Source organism: Lingula anatina, chromosome 5 (assembly GCF_051362555.1).
Source record: "Lingula anatina isolate TDL-2025a chromosome 5, LinAna3.0, whole genome shotgun sequence".
Lineage (NCBI taxonomy): Eukaryota > Metazoa > Brachiopoda > Lingulata > Lingulida > Lingulidae > Lingula > Lingula anatina.
Window position 1 is genome coordinate 14,527,395 of NC_141771.1, and position 23,642 is coordinate 14,551,036.

The 23,642-nt window shown below is 37.7% G+C and overlaps 1 protein-coding gene and 1 non-coding gene across 5 annotated transcripts; one reads left to right on the top strand and one right to left on the bottom strand.

Annotated features, from left to right (window-relative positions):
• Nucleotides 1-1,676: 1,676 nt before the first annotated feature.
• On the bottom strand, nt 1,677-22,545 carry LOC106166552 (corticotropin-releasing hormone receptor 2-like). 4 transcript variants are annotated; one of them, XM_087013879.1, is made up of 14 exons: nt 22,365-22,545; nt 17,388-17,571; nt 10,023-11,024; nt 7,915-8,040; nt 7,008-7,108; nt 6,465-6,568; nt 5,599-5,737; nt 5,016-5,175; nt 4,767-4,827; nt 4,403-4,478; nt 4,115-4,200; nt 3,478-3,640; nt 3,197-3,238; nt 1,677-2,822 (listed from the first exon to the last, which is right to left on the bottom strand). In XM_087013879.1, exons 3-14 carry the CDS (start codon nt 10,345-10,347, stop codon nt 2,535-2,537), a joined length of 1,671 nt encoding a protein of 556 aa, XP_086870005.1. In that variant the 5' UTR covers nt 10,348-11,024; nt 17,388-17,571; nt 22,365-22,545; the 3' UTR covers nt 1,677-2,534. The 4 variants fall into 4 exon arrangements, with proteins under 4 accessions (XP_086870005.1, XP_086870008.1, XP_086870006.1 ...); XM_087013882.1 differs by having other exon boundaries at nt 3,478-3,613; nt 22,365-22,539; XM_087013880.1 differs by lacking the exon at nt 22,365-22,545 and adding an exon at nt 19,854-20,008.
• Trnak-cuu (transfer RNA lysine (anticodon CUU)) lies at nt 6,785-6,857 on the top strand. Its single transcript has one exon. It is a non-coding gene; the product is annotated as a tRNA-Lys (tRNA).
• Nucleotides 22,546-23,642: the final 1,097 nt, after the last annotated feature.

The following is a 23,642-nucleotide window of genomic DNA, read 5'->3' on the forward strand; positions in this document are numbered from 1 at the left end:
CTGGACGTTCAACAACGCAGGCGCGGGTTTTCTCCTAGGTTTGTCCAATAAGTCACTTTTTAGTGCGTGCTGGGGAGTAATATCTTGACACCCTCCACCTTTCCCGCATTCACAACATAAGTTGATCCGCCGACTAGCAGATCCGAGGATCAAATATGGCCGACCCAAGCGCATTCCCCACGGATTATGCATACAGTGACTATTAAGGGATGATGCCACACGCTTTCAAGTGGGTCGGCCATATTTGATCCGTGGATCACCTTGCTCTGAATGCGCCCACTGTGAGTCACAGCCCGTATTATATATATATATATATATATATATATATATATATATATATATATATATATACGCCAGGAATTGTTTTTCATCGTATGCTGAACTTACTATCATTTTGCTTTTCATGCTGCATTTATTAGATGAAAACATATATATGGGCTAAATCTCATTGTAGGGGTTGTTACTTGTAAGTAAATCTTGTCTTTCATTTGGGCGTATGCTCACTCGATTGTTCTGTACAACACAGGAAACATTTCTTCACAGTTTTATCCAACGAATGAAAATTACGATGTATAAGGAAAAGTATGTCATGCCCATGGGCCCAATGTACAATATCTGCTGACATTATACTACTGTACTGTACTGGGGTATGTATTGACTGCACTGCATAGCTAATCAATTCACAAACATGTACATATAGGCATTTAAACTTTAAAATTTCTACACTTACTTGAACTGGTACCTCAACAAAGCTTTGGATCACTACTGTGACCTTCTTCGGTGTGTGCTCCTCTGAGACTGAGCACTTTTCACTAATGTCTCAGTGATAGTGTTGTCCCATATGTGACACAATTGGTGTCCCCACCCCCCATCTCTCTGCAGGCTTCGGGTTGTGGGCACGGATGTACTAGTAGATTGTCTCCCTAACCCCCTTCTTATGCATGATGGGACCTTGTCCAAGAACTTGACTGCCTCTCATGGGATCTGGTACCCCTGTTTCTCTGAATGAATGTGTTTAGGGACCCCTTATGTGGTGAAGCTCTGTCTCTCTGTTGTGAATACCCTCTTATGTTCCATGACCCAAGATTTCAGTGTTCTTTCTGTCTCTCCGATGTAATATCATTGTCCGATCACAATCTTTATCTCCTTTGCACTTAATTAATATGATAAATCGCGCCACTGACATCCTTCTTCTGATCTCGGTCTTGTCTTTAGGGTGATATACTGTAGGATCTGCTTGAGAGTTCTGTGCAGTCTGAAACAAACATTCACAAAATGTGTTTGGCACAGATGCGCTTCAGATGTTCAGCTTTCCCCTTCATATATGGAATCACTATATACCGGCTTTGGATCTTTGGTTTTCCAAGAATGCTAGTCGTCCCTCTTATTCCCTCTCGATGGTGAATGTAATGTTTGGTTCAAAACCACTGATGTGTTCCCAGAATTCCGCCGCCCACATGACTTTCTGTTTGGTATGTGTGTGATCAACGTTCCTTAACCACCAGCCAAGTGGGTGTGGTGCTTTGCAGAGTATCCGGTGAATGTAAAAACGTGAAAAAATTAGGGCCCCTGCTATCTGTACTAATGATAAGCGAGGCTGAAAAATGGGGAGGAGGGGGAATGATGACACCTGCGCCTATAATAATACATGTGACTGAAAAAAAAAACAATGAGAATACCTTAAATCAGTATCTTTATTTACAAAGCTGCCAATTGAAAATAGTACTTAATCACAAATATAAGTTACAAATATTGTGCGTTCGACTCTCATCAACCGACCATCAACCGACATCTACATCTTTTCCACTACGTGTAACAATATTTAGGATGAGCATGCTTAAAATTCCGTTTTTTATATTTACAAAGCTACATGTACCAACTGTAATGCTACTTCATGGCTAAAATAACATTTGATATCAGTTACTGGCATTGTGCGTTATACTGACGCATTCCTCTCGTCTTTTACTCCCATGACATTATGTAGTAAAAAGGATGATCATGCGTAAAATCCACCTATTTTTGGCATTTACAAAGCCGACAATTGAAAATACTACATAAGGGCAAATAATAAAATATGTTAATGGTAAGTTATTCACTTTGTGCGTTACTCATATTGCGAACCTATGTTGAAACAACATAAACTATTAAAGCATTCATAATCTCACAGTAAATAAATAACATGTAAATACATACATGTACAACCAGGCAATCTATCTTGGTCGCTTAGTCGGTATTGAACAGAATTTAACCAATTGCAAACTATCATACTGTTAGAAATGGTACTTTTCTGAAACATTATCAGCGGCAATTTTCATTCAGTTCCGGAAGGTTCCAGAAAAATTGAACAGTTCAACCCCAAGTCTTCAACAAATGACAGAACCATTGATCCCAAACCCACTAAAGTCTTTTGGAAGGGTGAGGAACAGAAGCTGCCGTGGAAAATTCAAGTCTGTAAATCCCTAGGGAAGCAAATTTGCCTCTTCTCTCACAACCCTGCAAGGCTTGGTCCTTATATTTATTAGTACCTTCCAATTTCATACATTTGATCCATTACTAAGCTGAGCCATCATTAGATTATCTGATAGTTTGCCTTTTTCATTGTCATTACTGTCCTTGCTTTCACGATGGGCCAATGAGCATTGAATAAGACAGTCTATCTCTTTTGACTCCTCCTCTTTGGGAGTACCCGGATGACTACAACTGTTCCCATTGGTCGGGCTCTGACGCCCTGTCACCGAAGTCACGCGCGTTGAGCGCGTACCATGGCTAATGCTCCTTGTGTCTTGCCAATGATGAAACCGCCGTTTGATTGTGGCTTGAACCTACAATTTTCAAAATATCATTAAGCCGTTTTTTTTTTTTTTTTTTTTTTTTTTTTTTTTTTTTTTTGTAAATAGAAAAATGTACACTGCGATTTATTCTGCAAGCTGGGGTATGTGGGGAATGTGGGGAATGTGGGTCACCATCCCAATATGCCATTGTTCTATTCTAATAAATAATAAAAAATAAAAAATAAATAATGAATTTCCGTCCAAAATTCTGGGGGCATTTGAATATCAAGATTTTTAATTTTACAATATCAAATTGTTGAACGGAATTTTTGATTCACTATGGTTTGCATTTACGAGCAATGACTAATTTCGAAACAAAATGCTGACTTTATCTATTTCAATTTTAAATGGCAAATATTACCAACCTCTCCGTTCATAAAACAGTAAAATGCCGCTGCGCACAACCCCTGGAATACATACAAAATGACTAATTATAATGATATCAATAAATAAACTAACCATTGAAGATTAATAATCCTCACTTCATATCTTTGCACCAAGTATTCAAATTACATTTAGCGATTGAAATTAGGTTAAAAATCGACGTTTTTCCCTATTTTATATTAAAAGTGCATTTCTTTCTAAGCAAATTTTTCAAATACAGCACTTAAATGTACGCGCGGATTATAATAAACGATTGGTCTACCTGCAGTGACGTCAGAACAGCCACGCAGAAAAAGAAAATCATCCTCGTCACCCGGTCATTGCTTGGAGGGATGACGAAGAAAATGTAGGCCACTCCAAGAAGCAAAACAAGCAGAGTTGTCGCTCGGACAGCTTTACTGTAAGACAAAAAACTCGTTTTATTCCTGCAAAAAGAAATGAGTTTACGTTCACTTGCTCATATGTTAAAAGAGAAAAGAAAAAAAGTTTAAGTTAAATGGGATTCAAAGACTAAGGGATACATGATTTTATAGAAAACAAATTTTGGTGGGTTGTAAGTGAAGGCAAATCCCCTTTTCTCAAGAAAGGATTAAAGGTACTACTTTCATGTCACGTATATACATATTATTTCGATATCAGTTTTTTGACTGATCTATCCGAAAAAGCAAAATATTCAGGGAATGGATAGTATTTGTTTGTGCGAGCCTGTGCCACAAGGAATCGCAAGTCCGGTGTAAAAAATAGATTTGGATCTTTAAATCTATCTCTGTTGGTATTTATTGTGCGGCAAATGCAAACAAGAAAGAGTTTTTTTCTCAACAATGTAAGTTAATCACCGACTCCTTTAAAAGGCAACGGTATTAAACACATTTTCTAAAACGGATATCATGGATACTTACGTGTATTGGCCCCCATCAAAGTTTTGGGAAGAATTGATTTTGGAGACAAGCACCCAAATGATGGAAAACAGAAATACCAGGTTCACCTGAAGGGGAACAAAATAAGTCCATACTGTGATGTTGAGTGAATCTTATTAGTCATGATTCAGTAGAATAAAAATGAGAAATATATTTAATTCTGATACTGGAACTTACAATGATGGTGCAGAGTGAAGGCAATAGAAAGGGGCAGTAAAGAGGCCATGAGAGAGAGAGCGCGCGCGCGTGAGAGAGAGAGAGAGCACTTACCCCTATAACTGTCAAGTTTGGAGCATATATTATGAAGTCCAAGGCATCACTCGAGCCGTGCAGGGTAATCCAACAACTGAAAACCCCAAAATTATGAAAGTGATTATCATTCTACTGTAAGTTTATACGTACATGTATGTATACTGAAAATCAAAGAATCAGTACCGGTACAAGTATAGTTAATCAGATTTTAATTTTTTTTACTCTAAACAGTTTAATTCGAAATCTTCATTCAAAATCAACAGTATTAAACAATATCAGAGACGTTACTTCGCATCTACCGAGCGCCTCTTTTCACTATACGTGCTTCTATATTTGACATAAAATCCCTTCACATTTATAAAATCTATGCATTAATACTTACTCTTTGTTTTGTTTGTTATACTTGGCAATAGCCCATATAATTACGAAGAACCAAGGACAGCCTGTAAAATAAATAAATAAATAAATAAATAAAGCACATGCTGTCTTGTTCGATTGCACAGTGTATAAAATGTAAACATCGAAACGACAGGATTCATTGGTTAAATAAGTTTTTTTTTTATTTTATTTCAAATCTATAACTGAAAGATAACACCATATCCATTTTGTCTGAGATGGCCTCTTTACTTACACCAACCGATGAGAGCGAAGATCCAGATGTTGAGCTTTTCGGCGGAGTAGACCCAGAACACCATAATATGAAGGTAAAGCCCTTCCATTAACATCCAGAAGAAGTTAGCTATGGTACTGTAGTGGGAGAGAGCCGTGAGGATTTTACAGAACCAGTTCAGCTAAAAAAAATCAAAATGATAAAAAATATTTTTGAAAATATTTTATGCAACATGTTTCTTGTGTAATAGCTGCGCTTGACTGTGCCTTTAGTATTCGCTTTATAAGGTACATGTAGCAGAAGATCTTTTTCTTGAACTTTGTGGCAATATATCATTTAAAAGTACACGTGCACTTAAACATGCACACACTTGTACACACGCACGCACACATACACGGAAAAACGCACATAAACAAACAAACAAGAAAAAAAAAACAAATACGCACCCGCAAACTCAAACATTTTCATGAACAAACACACACAAAAGCTCAAGCAAACACATATAAACATGCACACACACGCACATACACGCGCACGGAAACACGCGCATACTCAAACACATAAACACAAACGAGCGGGCACGCGCACATACACAAACACTTACCCCTGACGATACGTCTTTAATATCCGGCTCTAAGAACACCGCACGAGTGACGAAATGCAGCATTACCCAGACTAATATCCTGAGAAGAAACGAACCCATCAAATGAGAGTGGATGGTGTTCCTGAGACAGTGTAGACTTCTGAAAAGATGAAATAATACGTAACTTAATTATCGTTTTTTGTGCATCAGCAAAGCATTAGGACGTGCGTATGTTACTTGTAGTTAACGACTTACATTAGACTTCATTGGACCACCTAGTGATAATTTTTACTCTGATGTAGGTTTTGCCCAGGTTGGCCGTTGACTATCTTGTTAGCATCACTATGTTTAGTTTTGTGTACAGATAACGATTTTTGGACTACGTTTAAATCTAAACCAAGCCAATTTTTGTCAACTTTTTTTTCCGAGTAACTTTCCCGCTTTTCAGAAATGTGTTTTGGGAACCTACTTTTTTATGTTCAGATGTTGTCAACTCCATACTTGTCTTCGAAAAATGGGCGTTTAGTAGACTGTTTGTGGAGATATGTCGTTAAAAAGAACTATGGTATTTTGCTTTGGTAAACTTGTTTCGGATAAAATAAATATATTCGTAAATTAGGTAAAAATTTTGGTAAGCATTAACTGGACCATAATCATGAACTCCATTTTATAAAATAGAAAATATTAAAATAGTGATAGCAAAAAAAGTGTGTCCTAAACTAACCATGCTAGTTATACACGCATTTTAAATCAGCTGCATTCAAAATTCCCAGGGAATTGCATTTCAACAACAAGCACGTGTATTTATGATAGCCATGTTTCATAAGAAAAAAAAAATTCAAAGAAAAGAAAAAAAGAAAGAAAAAAGAAAGAAAGAAGACCCTTACCTGAAATATGAGAATATAAGCAAGGCCGAAATGAGTGCTAAACTGGATATGCTAAACCCCACGAAATAAATCATCCTTGCTGCCAGGTTGACCATTTCAAATTCCTAAAAGTAGAATTTAATATTCCGATTAAAAAATCAGTTATATGAATAGGAACATCACAATTAAGTTACTACAAAAGACCGGTCAGCTTTGCTGGTGGTCCACAAACACAATCATTATCCTTATCTTACACGCATGAATAATTAGATCCACCCTAAAATATTATAACTCACATAATCCGAGCGCGGACGAAAGCATGATGGTCCGCACACACATCAGCCCGGTTAGCTCAGTCGGTAGAGCATGGGACTCTTAATCCCAGGGTCGTGGGTTCGAGCCCCACATTGGGCGATTAATAACTTTTCTTATTGATAAATTAATCATTTAAAAAGTAATTTACATATATATTCATTTTGGAGAAACATACTTTTGTAAATTTGTCTTTTTTTCCAATAATACAACAAATCAAGATTATCTTTACATCTTAAAGATTAAATTTACCTCTAAATTCTCTATTCCAACGTGTGATAACAGAGTGCAGTTGTCGTAGTTAGACTTTTCATTCCACATTCCATTGGGATGACAGTATCTTGTCGCATTTTCTAAAATTATACATAAAAAACATCACATTGCACATTATAATATATCCTCCTAAACTACACGTCCCTGTTTTATCATAGCCTAAGCCACCCTTTTACACTAGTGTAAATAAAATCCCCTTCTAAAATAGGCACACTTGTTTTAATAGAGCCCCACACTTAAAAGAGTAAAATAACATCCCCTCTTCCTTCTCTGTAATAGCCCTAGACATAACCTGTTGCTAGTTATTTGCAGCAATGCAGTAGCCTCGTTTGCGTGTTATGGAATAAGTAAAAAATTAAAGGCCCCTCCTAGAACTAAGGCTCTGCTTTGCCTAGATACTTTAAATAATTTTCCACAAAGGAAATATGCCTTTCCATGCCTTAAATAAGACGTTGTTGTTATTTTTCACAAGGTAAATCTTCAGTTCTGTTCTCGTCGTCGTGTGTTTCTAGTATCTCTTCACTTGGATTTGAAAATAAATTTTCTATCAATCTGGTTTTGCGTTGTTAATAAAGGATTGTTCGAGGAAATATAATCGACATAATTATATTCGAATTTGTTGAGTGATTAGGAGCGTTCAGATAAACCCATCGTGCTAGCTAAATTCATCCACCTCACTAAGTGCAATCATTGTAACCGGATTAAATGTGACACTTCTCCTCGAGTTCCAAGGGATAATTAATTAATTAACTAGCTACTCAGGTAAGCGTGTCAGACAATTAAGCTGATTACACTGAATGCACTTTAGCAAGAATCCCCCACAGATATGGATCGATCCAGCTGGTACGATGTTTGAATCTGAACGTGGCCATTGTCGTAAACTCACGTGTAACGTCCAGCGAAACTCCTTCCACTTCGGGCGGACAGAAGGCGGTGGCCCAATGGCCGGCCAGGGTTGTGGGCCAGCAGGTGGCGCCATTCCAACTCCTGTTACAGTATACCTGACCATGATCTGGAAAATGGGGGAAGAATGAGAGAGAGTGTGTGTGTGTGCGTGTGTATGTGTTTGGGTAGGTACATGTGCATGTAGGTGAGAGAAAAGAAAGGTGTGTGTGTGAGAGAGAGAGAGAGAGAGAGAGAGAGAGAGAGAGAGAGAGAGAGAGAGAGAGAGGTAAATGAACTAAAATAAGAAATAGGCATGTGAGCAATCGAGCATGAAATTTAGCGAACGACCGACAGAAATTCACAAAACAATGAAATTGGACTAGGTAGCTTTTTTGTGTATATTCACTGCTTGTACATGTATAGGTCTTTTTATATGCATATGTAGCTCTTTCACTTCTTTGAAAAATAGCACTACTTATAAAGATCTGAAGCGAATCGTCCAACAATGTATCTTCAAACTCTGCTCGTAACTCTATGTGTAGGCCTGTCCCCCATCCCCAAACCTCTACTGTGCTATGAGCTTGCACCAACCGCTTACAACTCATGCATGTTGCCAAACATTGCCAAAACGCTAGAACGCGGATTTGCGCTTTTCTATAAAAGGTACACTTATCCAGAGCGCCTATCATCTGTTATCAGGGGTATCTAAAATAGTATACAAAATTAAAGTACAATGATTTTATTACAGGCGACTAGCGCACCCCCTGGGCAGAGAGTACAGAACTTACAGGACAGCCAACAAAGACGGCAAGAAAACCAAGTCACTAGTGTGCCTACATCAGGGTGTAAACTTTTTCCACAAAAATGTCGCTCAGCCTCGAATGAAAACGACCAGATTAATTGTGTATGAGATGATAACGCACTATATTTTATAATAAGCATATATTATGATCTTTTATTTTGTAAATTTTAGGTATGATGAAACAATATTTCTTGCTAATTGGAGAGAAGGAGACAATTGCTGCCCATATTTTTTTACCAGAAGACAAATCCATAGGATAACGCAGTGTTGCATGTTATCTAGGAGGACGTTAACATTTATATATTAAATTATACAGAAAAAAAAATAAAGTTTTTCGGTCAAAATGTAACTTTAAAGGCTTCAGAAAAGGGATATTAACCTCGGTGTGTCTCAATTAAATCCTGTAATTGTATGATATATTGTTGCACTATACAAGTTACGTGAAACAGCGCGATCACGTCCACTTTTCGTGCAAAATCACATTTTTTCCTATAACTGGTCGTGAATTCCAAGTAAATCTTTGTGCTACCAGGAGAAAAATGCCTGCATCTGACCTTTAAATTGAACATGGCGGTAAACCGATCACCATGTTTACGCAACTAAATTAAAACAATTTTGCGACACCATATGATACTTGTAAACCTAAGCAAATTGCGTCACGCCATATTCAATCTACGGTGCAAGAGTAGGATTTCAGAGAACGTGGAAATATCATACTGCCTTTTGAGTGCTAAACCACCAAAAGCACCAAAATAAGGGAAGTGTAATCAAGCGAGCTAATGCCCATTTAAAACAGCTTCTGGGGAATATACGATTTAGAATCGCAAAACATTTTTAAAAAAGAAGCAAAGTTACGCTAAAAAGGGGACCACTGTAAAGTCTACACCATTATAAACCATCGCTGAACTTGGAATAAATTTGCCTTTAGCTGTAGCATAGTACTTGGACTTTCTATTTTTAAATCGTTTAGCAAAGCACATAAGCATACAACTGTACCAATATTTAATTTTACCCTTTTAATTGGAAGAGGAAAGGGACCCTTAGCACGCTTATTTCGCGTATTTTTACTTTTTTTACTGTGGCTGCTTTATGCTAAACTGTTTTTTTTCGCCTGGGTTGCTTTATATCCAAAGTCTTTGGAGATTGTAGACTTAATGAAATCTGCTTTTTACTAAGTACAGCGGGATCATTTATCATATTGGAATTGTCGATTCGGTTTAGTTTATTCATTTGCGTTTGCGCACGCAGTCTTGAAAATATATGAATGAAATATGGCTTGAAAACATAAAGCGGGGAAAACAACTTACCAGTCGGTGGATAAGGCTCAACTTCAAAATTAATTCGACACATCTCCGCCTTACTCAGTTGGTCTAATAAATTGTGCCACAAGTCTTCGTTAAACGTCGACTGCTCGAGAGCGTCCTCCTCCAGGCCTTTAGGTTCACCTTCCACCGATAGAGTGAGCCACGCGTCCTCCATGCCTGACTCGGTGCCATTAGTTTCCGAGGCCAACTTCAACATTTCTACAAGAGTCAGTACTTTCGTTGAATATCCTTGATTAAATAAAGTGTGCTGAACAGTGCAGAGGTATTTTACCAAGGCAAAATCGTGAACATGATCATTAGTGATCATTCAATAGTTTCCAAGATTAGAAAAACGTCCGCAGAATATTTCCAAAAATCTCTTGCAATTATTGTCACTGAAATGTAGCGCACAATGTTCCCTTTAAGTCTACTGTCTCTCGCTCTTACATTTAAGAGCGAGCGTCTTCTGTATTTGCAAACTTTGCATAAGTGATCGGTTTGGGAACAAAATGACAGTTTCGGCAAGGCTTCCTCCAATTTCGTTTTATCCACTGTTCCTACACCGGTTGCGTTATTCTTTTGAACGACACTGACTGTCAGCCTTCCTTATTATAATACTGGAACTTTCTAACGACCAATTGCGTTTTTCCACAAAGAAATATTTTTGTGCAACTTCCTTCTTCAGTGGAATCCAATAATGTGATAGCTGCAACTTTTTCATTGGACTGCTCTGCATAAATGTCACCCCTGTTTCAATTCGGGTAAGTCAAGGGTCTTTTGTTTCTCTAATATTACATTTTGTATGAAAATACGTTGGTTTTCAGTAAGCATTCAAGTGATGCATTGTCCACAGATTCGGTGGTAGTTTCCTAGGCAACGTAAATTTGTGGTTATTTTTCTGTTGAGCCGTAAGTGGTCACGTGACTCCAGACCAAAGAAGTTGATCTTGATATGTTTCTTATATTTCCTTTGTTTTCGAATATACAAGGCACAGTTCACCATCACCTGCAAAAATAAAAATAAAAAGTTTATATCCACAAGGTATATCTTTAGGACTTTTTTGCAACAAGAAGTTTTACCATGAAAATTAGTTCTGAAGACTTTAAAGCAAACGTCCTGCAAACTTTTAACCTTCTAGCGAATTTGCAGCAACTGTTCTTGGGACAATCTGCAAATTGTTTATAAATTAGTTTGCAACAAATTTGCGGCAAACTTCAAGTTTTTTTTTTTTTGTTTTGTTTTGTTTTTAAGGCACTTGGGGTGGAAAAATGCTGGGTAAATTTCATCATGCAAGGGACATGTGAGAGAAAGAGATATCCGATAAGTCAAGAAAGTGTCACGTGACCGCTGTGATCTCCCCCCAATCCATCAATGTTTGATAAAAAATATTGATTGTGAATTCGAACAGAAGAAAAATAACATAAATAAACAACATAATAAACATTATATACCCTCCGTTTATGAAAGAGCATAAATAGAAATCTTGTATACATGTCACTTACAAACTTCAACATTTTTCATTAAGTAGACTAAACATTAACAGTAGATTAAACGTTGTGAAAGTATTATTTGGTTTAATTTGAATAAACAGAATACACTAAAGCATACACTTGTGTATAATAACTGTTATAGAACTTTCAACAAGAGGTGAAGGTGTGTCTCAGTTGTATCATAAGGACCATTTCCAGACCCTATCGTACTAACTGTGGATCGATCTATCTCTTAGGGGTTTCTCGCTAAATTTCAAACGACTCAAGCGGCTTAGATGTCTGTCACGCCTACTTAAGCTGCTTGGGGGTAATTAACTATCGTTTAGCAGCTTTAGTAGGCGTGTCAGACATCTAAGCCGCTTAAGCTGAAGGTAATTTAGTGAGAAACCCCTCGGAGATGGATCGATCCTGTTAGATCGATCTAGGTATGGGAACCCAGTCATAGTCTTGCGGTTCACAGGCGTAAAAGCTAAGATAGAGGCCAGGGAGAAATAGCCCGTGTTCACAACCAGTTGAATGATTAAATATGGCTCGACCCACTTGAGAGCATGTCGAGATTTGATTGCTCTGCCCCTGCTGGGACGGTGCGCGTGGGGGGGGGGGAGCTTGAATCCAATGTCAAGTGTTCACCATATTTGGTTGTGAACGCGCCCTTAGCCACCCCCCCCCACACACACACACACAAACATACGCACACCTTTTTCAACCTTTCAATGTTATTTTATTCACCAGTGCTACAGTTAAATCAAACTGAGTCAAACATGCATGCTTTTACGTGGCTTCTTATATGCCCGGGTCGAGATAATGCACTAATGGCCATCTTTTAGCACGTATTTTTACCGCTAGCTTTACACTGTTGTTGATATTTGCTTAATTTACATATTTTATGAATACATGTACCACCCCACCACAACTCCAGACTTAAATCTTCCTTCCTAGGCGACTTGGGTTAGAGATATTTTTATTATGTACGGGGCCATCTGTAGAATTGTAGTACACAAAGGGAATCATAACACCCCCCCCCCCCATCTAAGACCCCATTCCCACAGATTTTAGATCGATCTATCCCAGTGGGGAGTCTCAGCAGATTACTGTCATCTTAGCCGGCTTAAATGTCTGCCCCGCCTACTAAAAGCTGTAAGGGTGTAATTAACTACCGTGCGCGCTCGGCTGACAGCAATTTAGCGTGAACCCCCATGTCGATCTAGTTGGATCGATCTAAATCTCTGGGAATGCACTCTAAGATGATGGCCTTGTTGCTCGTTTGCCTTTCCGTCGAAGTTAAATTGGAACAGATTCTAAGAACGAAATAAAATCTGATGATAATGCTGAAAAGTATGTGTGTTCACGTCTACCCATTACCGAAACTCATTTACTGAGTTTAGAAATTAATGAACAAGGATTGCCTCCTCAAAACCTTAATGTGATTTATAAATAAATGTACGGTATGTCGATACGCAAACATTTATGTGCAAATCTCTCTCTCTCTCTCTCTCTCTCTCTCTCTCTCTCTCTCTCTCTGCTTTCACCCTTGTCTTCCCTCCCCTCTCTCTCTCTCTCTCTCTCTCTCTCTCTCTCTCTCTGGACTATTTACCAGAAGCTATCAATATTTCTTCCGTTTCCGAGTGTCACTTAAAGTCAAATGTTAATAGGCGTTAAGAGTAACATCTTAAATGTTAATAACACTATTCTGAGACATAAACAAGTCTAGGTGCGTTATTAAAAGGAACAGAAATCGTAGATCATGTTCACGTTGCCTGTACGGTATGAGAGAGAGAGAGAGAGAGAGAGAGAGTTTCCTACACTGGCAAAATAAATTTCAAAATGTTCAATTTTTTTCTGAAAATTAATTATCATTGGGGAAGATGTGTAGAGCCAGGTAGTAAGATGAGGTGAGTGATTTTGTACAGCCAACTGGTCGGTACACTCAAAGGCAAACTAAGAGGAAGTAAGCATAATCTTCCATGTTTTCTGTTTTCTACACATGTCTACAAACTTTATGTGTGTGTTCTACAAGTCAAGGATGGGCATCCGTACTTCTGATACTTCACCCCGACCTGTGAATGTTCCCAAATGGAAAAATAATATCTTAGCGGCTGCCCTCACCCGAGCGTATAGAAGCGTACAGAATATGAAAAACAGAACCCCCGCGATTCAGCCTTACACAGACCTGACATGGCGGACCAAAGGTGGCGGGTGGCTTGCCCCCCCCCTCCCCCACTCCTTAGCTTTAAAAAACATTGTCCACCGTCCGGCATTATAATAAAGCTACCGTTTTTTACTATTCCATTTTTGCATAGAAAGAAACGTTTATATCATGCTCCGCAGAATCTTAATCATTTTGCAAACTAATTTTAAAACAAAAATGCGACGCGCGCCGAAAGAAATAGAATAAGTCAGCATAATTATAGCTATCATATAAGCACCTAGAAAGCGGTACAACTTCGTCGTTAGGTTGACGAGTAAATTTTTCTTTTGTGAAAGAAAACATAACGGTAAGGTATTAAAAGGAATTCACTTTCACCTCAACAGGATTGCCTGGAAATGATGCTGCGAACATTTATAGCTTTATATTTATCTGAAGCAACCTAATGTGGCTTCTTACAATCAATATACACCTGGTATAAAACACATTTAGTAGTATTTAGAAAAGAAAATCTACAATCAACCAACATCAATTAAATCTTACCTTCCCTCCTCGCCTATGATTCAAGATTAACGCATTTCTGGTGTAGCAGATTATCGTGAAACTCAATCCCGAGTGGAAGAGTTCTCGTAACCGGTAAACATAAGCAACGTACGACCCGAAACGAAAAATGCCGCTGATATTTGAGGATTGGCGAAGAATACGTGTTCTGGCGCGAAAGAAAGTTTAGTAGTGTCTGTTAAGTCAACAGCGCATGAGAACAAAGAGATCGGATGCTGATTACAAACAGCTATGACATGGTTAAGAGAATAAGAACATGGCGGTCACAAATGAACTCGTGGGGTGACTCAGGGAAAATTATGCTCATTATAGATAAGAGAGTTGTAAACAACTATTTTTTTCATGCTAATTCGTTTTTTTTTTTTTTTTTTTTTTTTTTTTTTTTTTTTATTGAGAGGAATTTGTTTTTATCAATTTCTTCAATTCTTTTTTTTATCTTTTATTAATTAAATATTTATCAATTTATTGGATTATTCATGTATGTATTTATTAGTGCACCTATCTTTTACATCTGTTTATTTATTTACATAGAGATCTTCTATCTGTTTAATTATCTATTCATTCAGAAACACATTATTGTATTCAATAGATGGAGAGGAAATCATTGTATTATTCCATATTATTCGATATTAGGGCAAACAAAACGTTTCATTCGCCCAAGTTTGATAACAGGCAAATGATAATATTCTTAAAAGACCTAAAAGTAACCAATGACTAAGTTACTATTTGGCTGATGTATAATATATAATCTTCAAGCCATACAATAAGCAATATACTTTCACATACCAAATAATTATACCAAAAAATAAGTTTTCTTAGAAAAGCAGCAAGTTTCTTTTATCACTATGGCAAATCCCAACTCAATTTTTCTTTTTTGAATTGAAGACAATAATACACCAATCACCATCCCCAGTGCAAAGAGTGGCTGAAAAATTATATACTTAAAATTGACAACGGGCTTAAAGATTTTCTCAATGGTAAACCGTAGTGATTACGGGGAAAATATATTGACATTTCAAAGAAAGTTACATTTTTGCAATTTAGAGGTCGAAGTCTCATTGTGCGCCTTTGGCTAAACCAATTTGCTAACGCGCCTAAGTTATCAGAGCAAATTGATAGACAAAAGGTAATTTATATCGATGCCTCTAAGAACTTCCATACAAGACAAAAAAAGGACAAAAAACCTCTAATGCCATATTTGCAAAAACAAAAAATACGAAAAACACCGCAATCTTGTCAAGCACTCAGAGATCGCAGGCCTCCGGCAAGGAAATTGAATTCTCATTATTATAAAACAATTATTAATCAAATCAAACAAATAAGAGTCGAATTATGTGTGAGATAATACACAGTCGCTTTAGTGATACACCGCGAATAGAAAATAGATTTTTAGAAAATAGATTTTTCATGTGAACGGAGTCTAAGTGCCAGCATTTCACCGAAAAAATGAATAAAAAGAGTGTACTTAAATTGCAACTGGCACATTATTAGTGGTATCAATATATATGTATAGTTGAATAAATAGTGGCTGATTGTAAATTATAGACCGTTTGCATCTCTCGGGGGCATTTGTTGCATTTGGCGTTTTATTCCTTTTAAAATAACAACCTGCACCTCTCCTCGTTTTCTCCCCTAAAAAACATCCTGAACATCATTTCTCAGAAGCTACTGTACCTAAACACAAAGGCGAACACGTGGTCCATCGATCAGAAAGATAAAAATGGCGCTGACCCTTGGATTAAGGATACATGAAAGGAAGATTTGGTCTCTCGTATTATACCCAGCTGTGGAATAAAGAATGAAAAAAACATATGTTTGTTCAAACTGCATCAGTACACATATACTAAAGGTTGAATAAAGTCAATTAACAATGCGAGGTCACTCTGATGACAGGTAGTGCAATATTTAAACACCCCATTTCCATAGATTTTTAGATCGATCTATCCCTGTGGGGAGTCTCACTAGATTACTGTCAGATTGGCCGGCTTAAGCGTCTGTCCCGCCTACTAAAAGCTGTAAGGGGGTAATTAACTATGGTGCCCGCTTGGCTGACTGCAATTTAACGTGAACCCCCAGGGAGTTAGGTCGATCTAAATCTTAATCTTTAGATCGATCTAAATCTCTGGGAAAGCACCCTAGGAATCAACTTAAGAATCACAACACAGCTGAAGTAAAATACTGATTGCTTTAAATGCCAAGCAAAAGTGTTTATTATAAATGCGATCAGGTTTATTGGTAGAGAAAAGGGTCAGATAAACTTTTATAAAAATAAGAATATTATTTACAAAAAAGGGGCAACTTATCAGTACTTATTTGCCTTTGATTACGAACGACTTGCCGAACAGTATACAAATTTACACAAAAGAACAAAATCAAGAACGAAACATGACATTCCCTAGATACGTGTGAAGCCTAAATCAAGAGAAATGATTCAGTCATAAATATTGATGCCGCATGATTAATTCAAAGGTTCAATGACACATTTATCTGCCAAATGGCTTTTTACCAAGTTGGCAGCTCATGTAAGAACATTTTTTGATAGAGCCCAAAATAAGGTTTAATAAGTCAGCTGATTGCGATTCAAATATTTTGCTATGTAGATCAGTAAACAAAGATAGGACAAATAGATACGCACTCACAACAAGTGCACATGTGATGGGATTAGGAAAAAATATCAATTGCACATGCCTGTCAATGTGTATGTGTGTGTGTGTCTGTGTGTCTGTGTGTGTGTGTGTGAGAGAGAGAGAGAGAGAGAGGGTGGAGGGAGGAGGGAGGAGGGTGGGGCATTTTAGACTGGGTTCCAATACCTACATCGATCTAACAGGATCGATCCATCCCCAAGGGGTTTCACGCTAAATTGCTTTCAGCTTAAGCGGCTTAGATGTCTAACATGCCTACTAAAGCTGCTAAACAATAGTAAATTACCTCCTATCAGCTCAGTCGGCGTGAGAGACATCTAAGCCGCTTAAGATGATTGCAATTTAGCGAGAATCCCCTAGGAGATAGATCAATCCAAAGTTAGTACGATAGGGTCTGGGAATGGTCCCTTAGTCTACATTGACCCAAGATAAAACGATAACACATGGTACAAATAGTTTAACTAAATGAAATATCGCACCTGTTTAATAACAAGAAAGAACAAGGCTAATATTTGAGATTAATACTTACTACACTGAAGTGGATTAAGGCGAATCCATCCTAAACTTAAGCCTAAACGTTAAGACCAATTTTCTATTCGTTTTTTCGTGGTTTATCCCAGCCCCGGGTTTTATCCCTGGATCACCTTGTGTTGAGTAGCTCCCGGATATTAATGCCCCGTATGATGGCATTACCATTCACAGCTCCTCGCTAACTGAAAGTAGTATTTAAATTGACACCAAGTATTCATCACAAGTCTTGGAGGGGATAACGATGAAATGAACGATAAAAAGTGCAATTACAAAAATAAAATAAAATGAAATAGGATAAAATAAAATAAAATAAATAATGCAAACTAAAATAAAAACAAAATGAAATAAAATGATGATATTTTTACACAGCCAAAAATGCAGAACACAAAGGACACACCCACGAGATACATACATGTAGATCGCTGTTAATACTAGCAGAATATTTCTATGCAGACTCCATGCATGGCACTGAGGGGGGAGGGGTATAGGGAAAAATACTCTTTTGGTCGGAAAAAAGGTCTGCGCTGATTTAAAATTTGGTCTGATTAATTTTTTCTTTGTGAAAAACCAAGAAAGAGTCCCTCAGCCATTACATTTCATTAAACACTTCATCAGATTCAAATCTTTGCGTCATAGATCTTATACTTTGTTGATGTCTTTTTAAAAGTTTGCCTGATTCCTAAGCATAACGTCGACTATTTCATGGTAATGAAGTCCTACATTATCTATCTCTAGTAAGAAAAAGGGCAATGATGATTTGGACTTAGGATTCAATCTTCTATCCTAATTTGGACACGACTAATATCGCGTGTGATATCAATATACCGTGATTGTTTTCAGTCTCATCTAGATTAGGTCAACCATAAAGGCCAATGAACCAATCATTTTCCGAACAAACTGATAAGAACAGTACTTGAGTACTCCGAGTTTCTGACGTTGCATTTGCATCATTAGGACACGACAAGAGTAACTCGGGGGGGGGGGGGGGGGGGGGGGGGGGGGGGGAGGGGGGGGTTACAAGCCCGGTGTAACCGGTGTATACCTGTAAAAGATGCTGATTACAATATAGCTACATGTGCATGTAGCAGGGTTCACAGCTTGCGGTCAGATATTCACCCGTTCTCATTTCAAATGACACAAAATAGCACTGTCAAAAAAAAAAAAAAAAAATAATAATAATAAAATAGAAATAAAAAAGAATCAGAACCAGTTAATAATTTGACTGTTCTAAAAAGTTCAATCGCCCTACTGTAGGAGGGGGGGGGGGGTAATGGAAATACACTCTTATAACGTCCAATAAGGACAAACAGCTCGTGGTTGTGCATGCCACGAGCTTGTTAAGGTTCTTAATTTAGCACGCAATAGCTCAATAACATCCGCAACCGAACGTCTTCCTCTATCAGCGTCAAGACATAGCAGGGAGAATGATATCTTGGCAAGTTCTGTTGTTTATTGCCGGTGCATTGTACACTGTCCGTACTGTCGAACTCTTCGCTGGTTTTCCTGGGCCTGGATTTCATGAATCATACACAAAACACCAGAGCTGCTTACAAGGCAGTACTCAAAATGTGCATATCTAAGTTCTTTCTAGCTTCTTATTCACACACACACACACACACACACACACAAAAAAAAAAAAAGCAACGACAGTCTGTCAAAAATAATACTTAGAATAGGCGTAAGTGAGTAGAAATTAACTTCTGCAAAAGAGGTAATTAACACTTTTACATATTGATGCCCTCTAAGATCCAAAGTTTCAATTTCAATCCATTTGACTACGCTGCCGGCCATTTAAATAAAGTGACTTCGACATGTCAGCAAAATTTGTAATGGAATTATCAAAAACACGGCACGATCAAGCACACTTGTAAATTCAGAGTTTCTTAATAGTCTTCGTCATGTTGTAACTGAGAGCGTGTTTTACGAACGCCCCTTGCATTAATGAGGCTTCCTTAACTTAGTAACGTAAGGCCACATTAAGGTGAAACGGAACTGAATATGTTGATGTGACCCCTTGCTTGTGTCAAGCTCCTGTAATCAACTGTATATACATTTAAAACCGCGCTGATTGGCACAGTGACACAGATAAAATTCGGTTTCATAAAAAGCCTACCTGTTTGTGTGAGATAATACTCTGTCAACCGAGCAATACAAAACAATAATACACCTTACTACGACGCGTTCAAGACATAGCGCAAGAGAGGAGCAGTGTATTATCAGACATACATATCGCAAAAGAACTCGCATTTCGCCCAAAAATTCCTAAAACTGAATAAAGCGTATTTCGCCACGGTCGCATAACATTTTTGAATAGGTATCTGTACGCACATATCATGATTCACGCCACAAATCTCTCTAATTCAACTGGCCCCTACCATCTGATAATACTGCCGTACGAAGTGGCCTTGGTAAAAATTACCGTATGATTTTGCGTCAATAAGGATGAAATCAAAATATCTCTCACCATTCACAACTCAGGTATACATGTAGGCCTACCAGTGCCGTCCATTGTACCAGACTTCAAATCGTTGATCTCGATGTAAATATGTAGGCCCTACGCGCTAGTAAAACGACGGAAGCTCCTCTAGTTATCATAGGCTTACAACACGCATTGTAAACTGATCTTCCCCAAATGCGTTCTATTTTTAGGGAGGGTATTGTGTGTTAGTGAATATACTTTTTATTGTGAAAGTCGTCGAGAAATGAGAAGTGTCTTCTTCCGACTGAACATGAGTCGTCAAGTACTCGCTTATAAGGGTCAAAGGTCACCAAAGGATGGTTTCAACGAATAAAGATGTATTCAGACAGTACCATTTTCAAACTTTACCTACAAGCAATGAATAATACATAGTTCGTGTATAAATATCTGTTTGTATTTCAACTTAAATTCGATTTGTGATGATAGTAAATATTACAACATAATAACTCAGGCACGCAATCATACAAGTGCAGGCACCCAGTGAACGCACTTTCACCGACGCGCTCAAGTTCACAGCTTTTAAAACCAGAACCACTATCGGGCCTGAAAGTTCATTAAAACTATATTAATTAAATAAGTTACATAACAATAATAATGGTAACTGCATTTACTAAACAAAGAACATCAACACGTATGTGTATGAATTGCAACACTTAAGATTCAGATAGCAATATTACTAAGCGCAGCTGTTCAAAAGCGTAAAACGCACAGGTTCGTAGGTAGGGGAAGGGGTTTTTAAAGAAGCTTCCTTAAGATCGAAATAAGGTCCGCTCTCGATCAAATTTTTGATCTAGGGTAAGCTATATTGGTCACGAAAATTCGATTTTCAAAAAATGTGTGAAAAATAAATAAAAGCAAAAAATAAGATAAAATAAAAAGGGAATCCCTCTGTCCCTTTTCGAAATTTCTAGGTGAGAGCCTGCGGCACATAACAAGGACAAGTGTACTGACAGAGTTATTTGTTGTAAACTGGGGCGCTGTAATCACGTTAAAGAAAAAGAACATCTATTGGCGTTTTGCACAAACCTTTTTGACACACACCCAACTTGTTAACACAATAGACGGTAATCAAGGTTACGTGTGTCACTGGTAAAGGGGTGGATATAGACAGGTATAAAGTAGCGATTGGCACTTGTTTTATTGTGTGTAAACTGTGAGATGTTAAATGATGTTGGGTCCAATTAGATGACTTGTTTTTTTTTTTACTTCTTTAAGGGGTGGATATACTGAGGTACAAAGTACCGATTGGCACTTGTATAATTGTAGGTAACCTGTGAGATGTTTTCATTAAAAAAACAAGGAAAGTGATGTTGGACCCAATGAGGTGACTTGATTTTTTTACTTCCTTGATTAATAAGATAAAATTATGCACGAAGTTAAACCGCATGACACAATTCACCGTTAAGTTAGAATGCAATAAATAATAGGCAAGGGTTCAGGTAGATCGCCTTATCCGTTACTCTCTAGGTGTTGGCATGTTAAAATCCATTGCTGTTATTTTAAGGGAAAGAAAGAAAGCACCCAATCTCCATTTATACGAATTTAACGATGAAGTGACCTCAGAAACGCCATCCTCTGTCTATCTGTTATTCTGTCTGTCTGTCTGTCTGTTTGTCTGTCTGTCTGCTTGTCAATCTATCCTCATGTATCTACATGTAGGCTATGTACCTTTGCTATACTTGGATAAGCCTCACTGAATGTCATTAAAGCATATTCTTTTTTAATATTGACATTCATCAGACTAAATTATTTTCATAATATAATATCAGTGTTCACAATGAGTGCAGAAGAATTAAATTAGATCACATGAATTTGGAAGATGGTAAAGAAAAACATTAATTACTAGTATTTCCACTCGGTTGTACCCAACAAACTTATCCAAAATCACAATGTGTCCTTTCTTTATTAAAGATAGTTTAATATTTATATAATAGCCTATACGTCACAAAATATATATATTTCTTAATTGAATCTGACACAGCCCCACCCCCACTCCCTGTAGCGTAACGTAATTAGGCCCTTTTAATATCTGAACATTGGCTGATGCGAACCATTGCGTAACTAAAACAGAAGTTCTGGGGAAAAAAACGAGTTCTGCGAAGTGAGGTGCGCTCTTCACCCACCATCCATCCACAGTCCATCTTTTGTGTGGTCAACGGACGAGAAAATATACTTCCACCCAGGCACGTTATTTAAGACGTAGTCAACAGTTATAACGACACATCGGTCATGTTAAACAATACAAAGCAATGCGACATACAATGTCATTTTTTTTCTCTTTTCTTTCTTTATTTGACGTGATAAGTTACAATCCCAGGAGTCAAACGTACTTACTGACAGCATTACCATCCATGGTGCCCATGCCATATCATATCTATTTGTATTCTTTGGGGACAATTAAGGGGAGAGATTGAAAGAAATTGACACAATTCTTGAAAGATACTTCAGTTAACACGAAACCAACAATGGAAAATAAAATAAAAGGAAGTCACCTACCACTCAACCGCTCACTTTTGGGACAGAAATCCTTCTCAAGCAGAATACGTTTTGACACCGCAACACCGAATTTTCTTTGCGACGCCATGTAAACAAGTTGCAATCCGTCTTTACTAGGGGAGTTGTAGAATGCGGACACGGATTTGTTGTATATTTCAAACCCCATTTCCTTTAACAAGGTATGGGTTGTTATTCAAATCGGTGTGTTTGCCCTTAATGCTGAACCTGGTTTTTCACAACAGTGAGGGAAGTTTTTCCGGCAGTTACACGAGATAAAACATCTCATTAGCATTTGCAGACAGGATGAATGGTTTGACAGAGCTAAAAATAGACGAGTATACCAGTTTATTCGAACAAATAAGCAAATAATAAATAAATAAATAAATAAATAAATAAATAAATAAATGCAAAGATGGTGAAACAAATGAATAAACAAGACAGCTAATTTCACGTTAAATATTTGCCAAAATAATTTTAAAAATTGTCAAAGTATGTAATTTTACAGGGAAACAATGGCAAATACCAATGGACTCTTTAAAATTGACTAAATTTAATGTGGTGTGCGAGTGGACGTCTTGACCCTGTCACGAAAAAAAAAATGAAATTTTAGAACTACCGCGTTCCAAAAATGTTATACTTGTAACAGTGAGGTGAAAGAAAACAGATCGCAAACATATGATTTTTATTTAATAGTAAACATGTTAAAATAGAGCCCTCGCAGCTGCCATATCCCTGGCATTTCAACTCCTGTCAAGTTATGGCAGATTTATTTTTCAACTTGAACGTTGTGCGACCTGTTCTCATAGGCCGTATGCAGATCCGTTTTAGCCAAAACAGTTTTGAGGCTAGATCCCGGAAGTGGAGGGTGATACCATGACAGCCTTTTATAATATAATGGAACAGCTGAATTGAGAAATCGTCATAATTGGGTCCAGAATGTCTATGAAGGGCGTAGTTTGAGCTTTAACCCATTGTATCTTCAAGGCTGGAGTTTGCTGGGAGTTGTGTTTGCGTGTGTTGAGAGAGAGAGAGAGAGAGAGAGAGAGAGAGAGAAACAGGCGCATTCAAAACCGGTTGATCAGCAGACTAACTAGTACAAAGACCAATGTGGCGCCACTCACTTGAAAGCGTGCCTAGATTTAATTTTTCTGCCGCGCGAAGGAGGCAGGAATCCATTGTCAAGTGCTACACTGTATAGTGCCATATATGACCAACTTGTTCCGAATGTACCCAGAGAGAGAGAGAGAGAGAGAGAGAGAGAGAAAGAGAGAGAGAGAG